This window comes from Limanda limanda, chromosome 3, assembly GCF_963576545.1.
Source record: "Limanda limanda chromosome 3, fLimLim1.1, whole genome shotgun sequence".
NCBI classification, from domain to species: domain Eukaryota; kingdom Metazoa; phylum Chordata; class Actinopteri; order Pleuronectiformes; family Pleuronectidae; genus Limanda; species Limanda limanda.
In genome coordinates, this window is record NC_083638.1 from 25,798,467 (window position 1) to 25,811,772 (window position 13,306).

General features: G+C 41.5%; 1 protein-coding gene across 1 annotated transcript; it reads right to left on the reverse strand.

Annotated features, from left to right (window-relative positions):
• Positions 1-5,635: 5,635 nt before the first annotated feature.
• On the reverse strand, positions 5,636-12,495 carry nae1 (nedd8 activating enzyme E1 subunit 1). The gene is made up of 20 exons (XM_061068928.1): positions 12,424-12,495; positions 11,510-11,613; positions 11,361-11,421; positions 11,242-11,272; positions 10,987-11,058; positions 10,652-10,731; positions 10,261-10,370; positions 9,919-10,028; positions 9,756-9,818; positions 9,591-9,654; positions 9,410-9,501; positions 9,204-9,263; positions 8,508-8,641; positions 7,857-7,932; positions 7,633-7,672; positions 6,937-7,023; positions 6,700-6,792; positions 6,278-6,392; positions 6,133-6,182; positions 5,636-6,036 (listed from the first exon to the last, which is right to left on the reverse strand). Exons 1-20 carry the CDS (start codon positions 12,471-12,473, stop codon positions 5,927-5,929), a joined length of 1,602 nt encoding a protein of 533 aa, XP_060924911.1. The 5' UTR covers positions 12,474-12,495; the 3' UTR covers positions 5,636-5,926.
• Between the last annotated feature and the right edge of the window lie 811 nt (positions 12,496-13,306).

A 13,306-nucleotide genomic window follows, 5' to 3' on the forward strand; every position in this document is an offset into this window, starting at 1 on the left:
GTTTTTTTGTTTTTTCTGTGCTCTGCTCTCCGAGTCATGAGAAAGACATCAGATCAGGAGAAACTCCTTTTACGGAGCAGTTTGAAAACCTCCTCCTCTTATCTCCCGCTGCGACCCATCTCCGCTCGGCTCAGGATTCATGTGATGTGTGGAGGTACGGAAGTGATCCGTCCATACCTCGACTGGGGGCGGTTGTATATCTGACAAGAAGCATGGGACGTACACAGACATGGCGGCCTCACAGCAAGAAAAGGCAGTTCTTTCGCTCCACAATGGAATTCCAGCCGCCTGGTTTCCGACTGATCTGAGCGATGAGGAGAATGTCAGAGAGCGACGACTCAGATAAGAATGGCACCTGCAGAATGTACTGACGGAAGTGATATGCCAGAAATGAGCAAACATACTTTCACAAAGACTACTCTCATTCACCTTCCTCTTAAAGGTACATGTGGACAGTTCACCTGTCTCTCTCTCTGTGTGTGTGTGTGTCTGTGTGTGTACAGTATGTACAAATGTGCCTGATGGTGTGTTTTGTGCGTACACTGATGTGCTTTGAGGAGTGTAATGTGACACCTAGGTCCCGGAGGGGGGGGGGGCGAGCCTCTGACCCATCTGGAGATGCAGACGTCCAGACTCTCCGAGGGCCTGGCTGCAAATGGAAGAAGGATCCAAATGAATAGTTGTCGGACGCATGCAAGACAATAAGCAATTTAACACCCCAGCGCCAGAGTAGCATGTGTGCGACATGACAATAATATAACGTGGTTACTTTTGTGTCATTGGAATCACTTAAAGGAGAATGTTTAGATAATAATAAGTTGAAAAATGAATCAAAAATTCCACTAAAACAAGCCTTTTAGATAAGGCCACATTAAACTATTGGCGATTGTTACATCTCTCTGGTCCCATTTGTTACCATAAGGCTTAAACAGGAAATACCAGCTGCCTAAATCTGACTCTTTTAAACAAGATTCACACATGACTTTCTGAGATATCAACAAAAACAATGAAAAACACCCTGTCTCTCAAATGGAAAAGAAAGTGAAAAATAAAAAAGATTCCTGGATTTGCTCCAAAATGTAATGGCTCCTTCCCTGATCCAAACCTTCCCTGAGTTTGGTGGTCATCCGTCCAATATTTTTTGCATAATGCTGTTTATTAACAAAAAAAACAGAAAACAGAAACTGTTACGTAACCATTTGCATCTCCACAAGAACTTCTATCTCAACTAATCTGATTTTTGCTTTTTGGATCTGGGGACTTATTTGCAGACAAACCCCTCAGTCCCCCCCCCCCTCCCCCTGTTTGCACGTGCGTATACTACACTGAAGTGTATTCATACCCAATGTAATGAGGTGTGCTGATACATCCGATTGGTCGTCCGACACCTTGCACTTAGCCCCTAGCCCCTCCTCTGCCAGCGGATTGGAGGCCGGCTGCCATGTGCCTCCGTGTGTTACATGAACTCATTAATGATGCATCTGAAACACACAGAACCATTAAGGCTCTGGAAGCCGAGGCAGCTCCACCCTCACACACTCTGGCTGGTCTGAACTAGACTGAGTGTCAAAATCACAGATTGCAATAAACAAGCTGTTAAATCCTTGAGTTTACGATGCAACATATTTGGGTTTATTGATAACACATGATCAACTAATTCCATGGCATTAACTCCCAAAAACATACAACACATGAGTAGCTCCACTCTCTCTCATTTATTAAGGTTTCAGAGTGATCAGACTGTTGCTGTGGTTTTTCCCTCTATCCCCACAAGAGTCTGCATGTATTGTACATGTGCCTTCATCAGTCACAGCTCCATCTGTTTGTAGGAAGAATGGAGAGGCCCTCGGCAGACCCCTGAGAGGTTTAAAGTATGCCGGCCTCCTGCAGTCTCCCGGCAAACATGCTGAAAACTCCACTCCGCTCCGCTCTGGCAGAGGCCGACTTTAATTCCGCCCGGGCCTCATGTGGAGGTGAACTAGTTGGACGGCAGCCAGGAATACGGCTCAAAGCGAGCAGCCATGAGCCATCAGAAAGACATCACCCTCGACCTCCCCGTGCCTTCACCTCTCGCTGCTGATGTGCTCAGCAAAACGCGGCCGTATATCCTGTGAGGAGGTTGTGACAGGGGGCACATTCAGCCCTCCGCTTCTAGGGGGTGGGGGTGGGGATGGTACGACAAACCAATCTGCCGCTTTTTACTTTGCAGTTTCCTTCGTTTCCCTAAGCTGAGTCATCCAATACCACCACCACCCCCTCCCACCCCTCGTCCTTTCAGCCTTTATTGCTTGAAGCTCCCAGTGAGCGTCATCGTTGGCACTGTGGCCTTTCTGCAGGCTGTGCGTCTGATTTAGTGATTGATTTTTAGCAGTTACGACCGGCCCCTCCTCCAAGCTCCCCCGAACAAACACACACAGACAGACACACACACACACACACACACACACAATTCTGTCCATTGTCGGGCCTCTCCTGTGGTTCCAAGATAACACAGATCCAAGCATGGGTCTGGACACTGAACTCTTGATAATGCAGGGAAGCAACAGAGAGTACAGATGTTTGTGTGAAAGTGGGTCTACATGTTTTCTTTTGTATAATTTGATAAAATCTAAAATCTGGAGGTGTACACAGCAGAGAAGTGGATGATAATATCTCCTATAATTTGCTAGGATTGATATTTTACAATTATTATTTATCAAACGAAGACACGACAGAGAATTATCACCCAAATCTGTGGCTCCCCTCAGTACTATTGGGCATAATATTACATTTCAGCTCATTATTTAAATGTCCGGCCTGCAGCTCTGCACTTGGTTCACTCTCACTTGGTGTTTGGCCGCAGCACGCAGCTGTTTTCAGCATTAAAACTCTAAACACCCACTGTAAACTATCTGCTCAGCAACACACAACAGATAGAGAGAGTCAGTGATTCGCTGATGAGCTGATGAGCCTAGTGGAGAATCAATCAGCTGAGGAGCCAGGGACAAAGAAATACCTGAGATAAAAAGTAATTTATCATTCATAACATAACTTCAAATGAATGATACAGCTCCTCTGTAACAGATGGATGCACAATTAAGTCAACTTAACTTAGAAAGGGAATGATATGACAGTGTTGTTTTAAGAACACTGCCCCCAGGTGGCCAAAAAAACAGTGACAGCTATTACACAATAAAACTTCACAGTTATTTAAATCTTTCAATACATCCAAACTTCCCTAGTTTGCCCCAGACTGTTCTGCTGATTGAGGAGATCTTGAGACCTGAAGAGGAACATGATAAAGTACTCAATGTTCTGTGTGGTACATGTGCACTGCATGAGCCCTGACATGTCCATGTTATGACCTGCATTCATGCAGCAACCATGAGGGTGTGTATGTTCCGTGACACATAAAGATAAATAAGACGTATGTTGGCACAACATGAAGGAAAGTAGAGGAGAAAAGTTAGAGACACAAGATATATAGTGGTTTGGTTCGAAATTAATAAATCTGTTCAGTATCAAATAATTTGGAGTTCTGAGTGCAAAGGTGCTGTATAACATAATAAAGACATTACGCTTAGTGTAAGTAAAATGTATTTAAGCACGACCAATTCATATTTTAGACACATCTCCTGATTCTGATGTTATAAAACCCTTAAGGACCCAAAGATCATATAAATCGGATAATTTTGAGTGTGTGTAGCATCAGTATGAAGGGTCCAGCAAAGGAGTGGTCTCCCTAAAGTTTGACCTCCACTCAAATCAATTCACTAAGTTTAGCACATTCATCAACCACACTTCACCCTGTGGAACCAACGTTAACTCAACAATGTGTCATTTGCCAGAGGTACAGATGATTTGATTTAGGGCTGCAGTCACTAGCGTGGATTATATGTCTTGTTCTCAGAAACAAGAACAATAATTATAATAATAATGTGAGCTACGTTCGCATGTAAAATCAACACGTTCTCCCTCTGAAGTGTACAGAATATAACTGAAGAGAATATAATTGTAGTTGGGGGATTGTGTCTTTAGCTTGTAAGGGAAATGTAACATTTTCACCACAATATAATCATGTTTGTTTCCCCTTTGATTGATCATAATTGAATCTCATACAATGTAACCTTGATCATGCTGTATCCTGTACTACTGAATGAATCTTGGCCTGATTGCTTTAACTAAGGCATTGTTGTTTTCATGTCATCAGAAGATCACAACCTTTGACTTTGTAACAACCCCAACCAGAGTGGGAGGGGTGAGCCAAATGTAATAAGACAAAGAACTGTTTCCCATCGGTGTGCATATTACAAACTAACCTTTGTCCTATGCACCATGCTCTGAGCATTGGTGCATAGTAAGAGATTACTACACACTGTAAGAGATTTGTGTCTCGTTCCTCGTTGTTACGGTTTGGATTGTAGAAATTGCCACAAACTTTTCAAATAAAAAGAGAAGACACTGTCTGGTTTGGACTGATGAACCCTGGCACTGCTTCAGGACAGTCTGAAGAGTTAGTGGGTGGATGGATGGACACATGATAATCTCTAAGACTCAGAGGACAAAATCTTCATTTAGGAAACGGCCAGACGACTCGTTGGCAAGCCTCTCCATCCCTCTCAGACGGGGGGGGTGGGGGGGGGGGGGTATAAGTGTGTGTTTGTGTGAGATATCTGTATGGGGGGGGAGCTGAGAGTGTGTGGGTAGAGTCTTACAAGGAAGAAAAAAACATCTGCTGAGGGCAAATTTCCATTCTGCCAAGTCTGGGAAGAGACAGCAAATGAAAATCTCTCCCCTGCCCGACAGTTACATCACAATGACCCCCCCCACAGCCTCATTCTCCGACAGGGCTCTGTGCTGCACGTTGGATCAAACCACCAACACCAGTGTCTTCTACATGCATCCGAGACACAGCTATTGAGACATTTTGGTCAATGAGTAACGCTGCAGTAAGTTTTTGTTAACATCCTGCAACGAAAAAACGTCGGTGTCCAAGGGTCAGCTTTCAGGAATAGGTCACTGAGCAGGTATGAACAGCACACAATGTGTTCACCTGGAGAGCGAAACATGGAAGAGTGCCCTCTAGTGTTGGATAAAATACTGTCATGATAAAATCATCAGCTCCCAGTAAAGATTCCTCTAAACCTGGTTTGCGGGTGAGTCCTGCCAGGGGGCGAGTCACATTACAGGCCGATCAAAAAGCTCACGTTTGTCAGCTCACATTTATTCTGCTAAATAACTGTGTCATCCTTGTTTCAACTTCTGAACAAGTCAACAATTTGCTCTGTGGGTTTTACCAGACTGTATCTGGACTGTGGGGGAAACAGTGGAAAGCCCAAAAGTAGGCAGAGCGGACGTTTAACCACAAAAACATGTTTCACCTTTGGTGTATAAAAATAAACAGATGAGCAAAAGGTCAAATGTCTCTTTTTTTCACTTTCTTTAACATTGTAAGTTTTTTCCCAAAGAATAATTAATGGATCTTGATCAACGAAATCAAGCCAATTTAGGGGAAAGGATATCAATAAGTGTGTAACGTTTTCGTTCTAACCCAAATTAGTAAGAGAGAGCGGCGACTAAAGTTCACAAAGTGCTGCTACGTTGAGCTGAATCGAGTTTCTCAAATGAAAGTACTACACAGATTTTGATTTCCAGCTTTGTTTAATGTTTATTGACAACAGTACTCTCCTTAAAGACATCAGAACAACAGGACGAGATTTTATGAGCAACGTAATATTTTGTCTTAAAAGTCCAGGTAACCCTGGGAATCACTTTAAGCTTTAAGTGCACACATTAGTGTCATAACCCCATTCAAAAGTGATAGAAAATGCAATTCCTTCTTCTTCTATCAAACCCCCAGTTTCCATTTTGTTACAGCAAGTTGGTACAAGGAATGCTTTTTTCAAATATTTCCCTATTTTCGCTGATATATTTGTTAGAAAACTCTTTACAGATTCAGGGTGGCAGAGGTCTGTGACATTGCGTTGTAAATGAACGTGTTGCTGAAGGGCACAAATTGGTGGCTCACGATCTTGATGGCCTCTTGAGCAGCACATCCTAAAGAAACAAGACAGAGATTAAGAGACATTTCTGATTTATTAGCAGTGTTTGGGACAGATATGCTGCGCATTAGAATGAGTGATAAAGCATTACCTCCCAAAAATGCTGCAACTGTGTGTGGCTCTGCTGCACCGTATCGACAGCTGCAGGTTATGAAAGATAAAGGAATTGGATCATTATTTGGCAAAATTTTTAACGACTGCTCTAAATATTAAACTTAGCACTGAACATTACTTACAACTCGTGGATATAGTCGTCTTTGATATTGACATTGAGGCTGTACTCCTGCAGAAGGCTGTTTACACACAGCTTCAGTTTGCTGATGTCATCCTCAACTTGGTAGTTGTAAACTCCTGGTAAGAGACGATATACAGAAGCATAGGAAGGAATTATCAACATGATTCTTAAAAATCATACTATGAAGTGTGCAGTATTGTAGTAGGCAGCTCATCAAATGTAATCCAAAGACCCAACAAGTGATAAAAACTTTGAAAGTCTGTCAATGACTTAATAACTCTGTCCTGTTAATAACGAAAGAAAATCTGCAACTTGCAAAACAACGCAGAAAACTAGATTGCACGATTATTACTTGGTTCCATTGAAGTGTTTTGAGTTTGGTTCAATTCTTGAAATAAAATGATGTATGAAGTGTGCCTGGACCTGGGTAGCGGGAGTGCTGCTGATAGAAGCGATCGACAGCACGAAGCATGAGGTAGAAAACCATCTCGCTGTCAGGACTGTCCATGCACGAGGCTGGAAGACACACGAAAAGACACTCTGGTTGTTAGGGGAACATATACGTTGCTAACCATTATTAGAGTTAGCTGAAACATAACAAACGACCACAGACGACACAGAAAAGTTTTTAATCAGAAAGAAAATGAACCTCCAACTCACTGATTTCATCTTTATTTACGGACTCCACACTATATTCTTCAGCCAGAGATCTGCAGCGCACCACTCGCAGAAAGGAGGCATTCTTACCTAGATGTCCAGACAGATGACTACAGTTAGGAGTAATTAAATTAGCCACCGATTAGATTATGTCATTCCTGCATCTAGACTAGTTAGAGTTATGTTCAGTCCAGGAGCAGCGGTGACAACATCACGAATCTGAACAGCAGCAGAAAAATAAAAAATTTGTGAATTCAGAAAAGGCAGCACTACTTCATGACGGCAACATTTGTAACTGATGACTAAACAGCATGGGACTGCTCCAATTTACACATTATACCCACATATTTACATCCATGTAGAGTAGTGTATATCTAAATTGAACCTCAGTGGTTATGTTTACATGGATAATATAATAATTACCAAGAATAATCACATCAGGCAGTGTAACTAATGGGTGTGTTATTTCAAGTAAAAGATGTTTAAATCAATTTCTAGCCGTGACGGTTCTTATTTGAGAATGTTCTTACAGAACTGCAACAAAAGGAAAACTCAAATTCCACATCTCAATATAAAATAAACATAAAAACACGGTGGTATCAACAGTGTTTGGCTTTAATCAAATTCGAGGGAAAAGCAAAATATAAGTGAATATAAAATTTGATGTAAGGATTGTTGTTCAAAGGAAAGTTTACTTACAGAATAGCTTGATGTCCTTTTCACAGATGCTCTCTGGTGGCTGGGAGAAAGGAAAAGGAATCTCAGTTTCAGAGTGCATGCTGTGACCCATTCCATCGAGAATTTCCAAGTCACAGCTAATTCATCGGATTTAGAAACTTTTATTTTGAGGCGACTAGACACTATTGAACACAAGTTTGACTTTAACACTCTTAATAAGGGAGTAAAAAGTTTTTATAACATACCTTTGCAACGGATTGCAACAGACGTTCTACGTGCTTGGAAACAGCAGCTGCATCCTGCAGGGCCTTTTCCCTGTAACTGAAATTAAACAGAAAACTAAAATTATCTCTTTGCCTCAGACAACCAGTCGAGCTGCAGGAAACATGGTCACAAAACCCCCTTGTCCTCCTCGGTTATGATGTGAGGTTATGGTAAGAAAAGTGTTTTCGTGGAAAATTATGAGGTCACAGTAAAGTCGACTTTGGGATATAAAATGTCATCACTTGTTTTGTAATAATAAGACATTTGTGTGAAATGTTGCCAAAGTGCTGCATTCATTCTTGATTTATGGTCAAAATTGTTTTTGTGTGACAACAGTGACCATGACCTTTGACCACTAAACTCTTAGTCAGAGAATCTTTGGATCCAAGGGAATGTTTGTGGAATATTTGAAGTGAATTTCAATATTGTGTCGAGTCGAACATTGAGGTGAGGTCACAGTGACCTTGACCTTTGACTCCTGATCACACCCTCACACAGCCACATTATAAAAGCATGCATGGTTAGAAACAGACATACAGTATAGAGCAACTCCCCCGTTGACCGGAACACTTTTCATGAAAGTTCCTCTCGACAAATTCTAAACAACAAACAGTCCCATATTCCACACTTACACATTTTGAAGGTTGATAAACTTCTGAGAGTCTGCGATCATGTCTGGGATGCTTCCCCTCACAGGGAGGCTTCCATTTCCTTCATTGTGAACAAACTCCTTGACAGCTCGCAGCATCACCCAGAAGGTCGGAGTCTGCAGCACAGACACGCAGCACAGTTAGCAAGAATCCAAATTACTACCTATTTTAAAGTGGGATAGAACTGTAGCCCAAAGGCAGACCCAAGTCTCTCAGTTCACACGTAACATCAGAACGAATCTCCAAATAAACGCATACATGATTGCTGTTTGCAGAAACCAAATCTGCAGTTGTTTTTGGCAGACGAGTCCACTGTCAATGTGTATTTGTGTGAGTGGGAGAGGAACAGAGAGAAACACAGGGAGAGCCAGGCAGGGAGGGGCTGAGCGAATCAATGTGCTGTGAACAGTTCCACAATGAAATCAAATTCTACCCATTTGAAATAGGAAAAAATCGATACGAAAAATCAATATGTGGCCACCGATGCTGATAGTGTATGGGAAACACAGAGACTCTTTAAGAATATTGACCTGTAGCAGGTCAGAGTCCTTCGATGAGACCCAGGAATCCTTTGTGTTCACAGAGCTAAAAGAATGTGACCATGTGTGTCCCAGCGCACCCCCGAAAGATAGGAACAGATGCAGTTCTGATAAATTAGTTTCAGGGAATAGTCCGAACCTGTGAGGTGATGTTGTTACACTGCTCACTGTTGAAGAGGTCTTCAAGAGCACTATTAATCTGCAGAAAAAAGAGATGTGACATGAACAGTCGAACTACTAACTTTGCATCTAAAGATAACAGACTGTTTCAGGGTTAATAAGATTAGATATTTTGCATGGGACAGATGTCTCTTGAAAACCAAATGAGTATTTGAGATCTGGCACCTTGGTTGGATTTAAAGCCGTATTGACATTTTTTATAGCTTCCTCGAAGTTTTCTTCATCCTCTGGGCAACCGTTGTCATTCTTCAGGACCCCTGAAGAGACACAAAATAATAATCAATCACAGACGGGGTTGAGTTACACAGACGAGTCATTGACCTGCAGTCTAGAGGTCCACAGATACCTTCCCGAATGACTTGTCTGAATGCCTCTTTCTCCTTGTAATTTTTTGGTGGCTGGCAGTCGTGCTACAAGGACAGAGGAAGAGGACATTTATTGTTTAGCAACATTAACAAACCACATGAATAAATATGAGTGACGATGTCTTGATCAGAAAAATGTACTGTACCTCACTGAGCCATTTCTCCAGATATTTCGCAACAATGATGACCCAAGGTGTGTGACTGTGATCCTACAGGATAAATGAAGATTTAGTTATTGTCACTTTGTGTAAATCTTTACAGGATTAAACTGGTTTAAACTTGCTAATGTGCCGAAACCAAAATAGATACCTTCTTGTCCATTTTGTCAAGGTCATAGGACTGAATGTGTTTCTTTAATTCACTAAAAGGCTGATCTAACCTCAGGTCCTCCAAGGCATTGTCTGGGTGAGATTCAATCACTGAAGAGAGACAGTAAAATATGCTGTATAATATTTATTATTTTACATTAAAAACATTTCTAAATAACATGTATAAGAATCAAGCCACCATGAAATACCCATATAACATGTATATATCACAGAGCTACATTGTTGTTGGGTTCACTGAAAGTCTTATATATGTAAAAATATAATACCAATCAAAAGTTAACATAATAAACTTGAGTCAATATTTGATAGTATCAGAACTAACCTGTATGCTCCTGCACCGCTAGCCTCATGTAGCCGATGAGGCCGTATGTTTTACAGATGAGGAAAGGAACCGAGGCGCTCCACAGAACGTAACCTAGCCTCAAACACGTGCTGTTGAATTATAGAGATAATTTGATAGTTTAGTTGGACAGTAAAGAAACGATAACAAATCAAGCCAAATCAGGTTCTGCATGAGATGTAAATCTTTGGCTGGATTGGAACCAACAAGCCCCTTAAATTAAAACCCAGATAAAACTCTTGCACTTGCAGAATGTGCATTACATTTTTTCCTCAAACACAAATTGCTTAATTTTATTAGTAAATTAAAGAAAAGTCTAACAGTTCATCCATTTAGAGTTAAGATATTTGTTTTCAAAGTGTATGTCTCATACCTTTCTGGCAAATGGACACCGATGACTATGGTAAACCTGTGGAAAAACTCTGGATCGTTGTCAAGAAGTTTGTCTGGACTCTGCAGGAGAAACAGAAAACAGATCACCGATATACTGATTGTTGCATTTACATAAATGAACAGTTTATGCTGTACCCGTTTGACTTATAGACTTGTAATAAATGTGCACATGGCCTCGTCTCTTTTAGCGTATGAAGAATTGTAACAGTTTCAGTGGATTTTCGTGTGACGTATTGTTATTGTTACAACATGCTACATATTTGTAAACCTGTTGTGACAACACACACACGGCTCAATGAGCTAAACAAAACCAACCTCCTCCACAAAGTTCCCAGAGACATCGCTGTTCAGTTCCTGCAGCAGCTCTGTGGCGGCCTGTGCTCTGTTCTGCAACATGAAAGCTAAGATCAGGACCCACACAAATATCACATGTTTAATCCTAATAAGAATATGAAAAATTCTTATTAGAAGAAATGCAGAGAGCAGGTGGGAAGACAATAGGAAATCGTGTGTAAATCAAAAAAGTACAAGATTAAAGGATATACATTTATTTATTTTGGCAAAGAATACCTTTCCAATGCTGTTGTTGCTCAGGAAAAAGCTGCAGGACAAGATGACGAGGTTCATGAGCGCACACGCAAAACCAACACATACTATTCACAACTTTCAAAGGAACAGCACTGTCTCACTTGTTTCCAACATCTTCCCCAGACACTGTGTGTCCATCGACTATGGTGAACGCACCGACACCTGAAAAACACACACATGAATCCAACAGAGAGATGCTTTCAGTGGCTCCTGCAGCATTGTCACCAGCCCGGAGGCACATCTCTCATACCTGGCAGCACCAGGTTCTTCAGGATCTCCGTCCCAGTGGCTGTGGCGTTGATGAGGCAGACGTGAGCGTTCTCCAGTGACTCCTGACCGTGGTCTCCCCACAACCTGCAAGCAGCACACACCACATCCCATCTTGATGCTGGATCATGATCTTGCTGGCTGCTGACCATAGACTATGATTGCAGCAGGACTTATTGACATATAGTATTGAAGTTATCCTTCAAAATCTTTACCCTTATCAATGCTGCTAAAACCTTTATCCTGATGATGTTTTCCTACACTTGACATCTATTGCACTTGTGTCCGTCCTGGGAGAGGGATCCTCACATGTGGCTCTCTCTGAGGTTTCTACGTTATTTTTACCCTGTTAAAAGAGTTTTTAGTAGTTTTTCCTTACTCTTGCTGAGTGTTAAGGACAGAGGATGTCACACCATGTTAAAGCCCTATGAGACGAATTGTGATTTGTGAATATGGGCTATACAAATACAATTTGATTGAGTGATTGATTGATCACAACATGGACACGTGTCGCCCTCTAGTGGCACAATCCCACCCTCAGCCGCTGTAAACACACACACAGCCTCAGAGCTGGTGCTGGGACCCTATCCCAGCTTCTATAGCATCGGGGTGCAGAACGAAATTAGCCCCCCATGCTGTGCTCGTGTCACTATGACAACGGGCCCACCACTGGCGTTGATGTGGACAAGTAAACAGCAAGGAGACAATCAGAGAACCCCTCTCCATGCCCCGTTTACGTCTTCTGAATGACACACACGGAACAAGCTAACGCTAGCTAGCACTGTTGTTAGCTTCACCGCCTCAGTGTTCTCACTACTGGAATGAAAACCTTCCCAGCAGTTTCCCAGGGGATCGAACCAGTTCTTTAAAGGAGCTGCGGGGCTGTTTAACACGTACCTCAGCTGTCTGTCGTATTTCTGCTCTTTGGAGGCTTGTGTCGCTGCCATGGTTTCTTCTCTACGACCGAGACCTATGATGGACGCATTTGAACTTCCCCCCGATAGCAGATTCGACGCAAAAAGGTCCGGCACGGAAATCAGGACTAGCACTTTCTACACAGATTCTCCCCGAAATAAGAACAGAGGATGATCAACTGAGATATTATGATTTATATTGTTTTTAATAAAAAAACAAAAAACTTAAGTACAGATTTACCCTCTGCTTAATTATTTCCACATAACTTCACATTGACTACAAGTGAGGCGAATGCTGCTGTTTTTACCCAACTAGGCCTAAATTTAGTTGATAATTGTGGATAGTCCACTGTGTAGATACAAAATATACAATTTACAAATAAAAAACAATAAATAATAGTGTCTCTGCATAATATATTTAATGTGACATAATGTTTACATAATATACACTGAAAAAAATATTGAAAAGTATCGACAGCAGTAGTAGTCCCTGTTTGAAGGTTAAGAATTGGTTTTAAGGTTAGGGTTAGATTTAGATTTAGGTTAAGGCCCGAACCGACTCATTGACCTGCTCTGTCCTGTCAGCAAATACTAAAATCTGAGAGCCCGTCCTATGTGGACTTGTGGTGCAGATGCCAATGTTGATAGTGGGGAGTAAAAAATCCAATACCAATATATTGGCAAATATATGAACATTAAAATAATTCCGAGATAGCTTAACCTAATTAAAACTTTGTATGTAATATTTTTGTGGATTTAAGACTTTAAATTCAGATTATGGAATTTTTGACTTTTCCAACCAGCAGTAATTGTGCATTCACAGTTTTATTTCATTGTCTGAAACAATATGAGACAAAATATTTCTT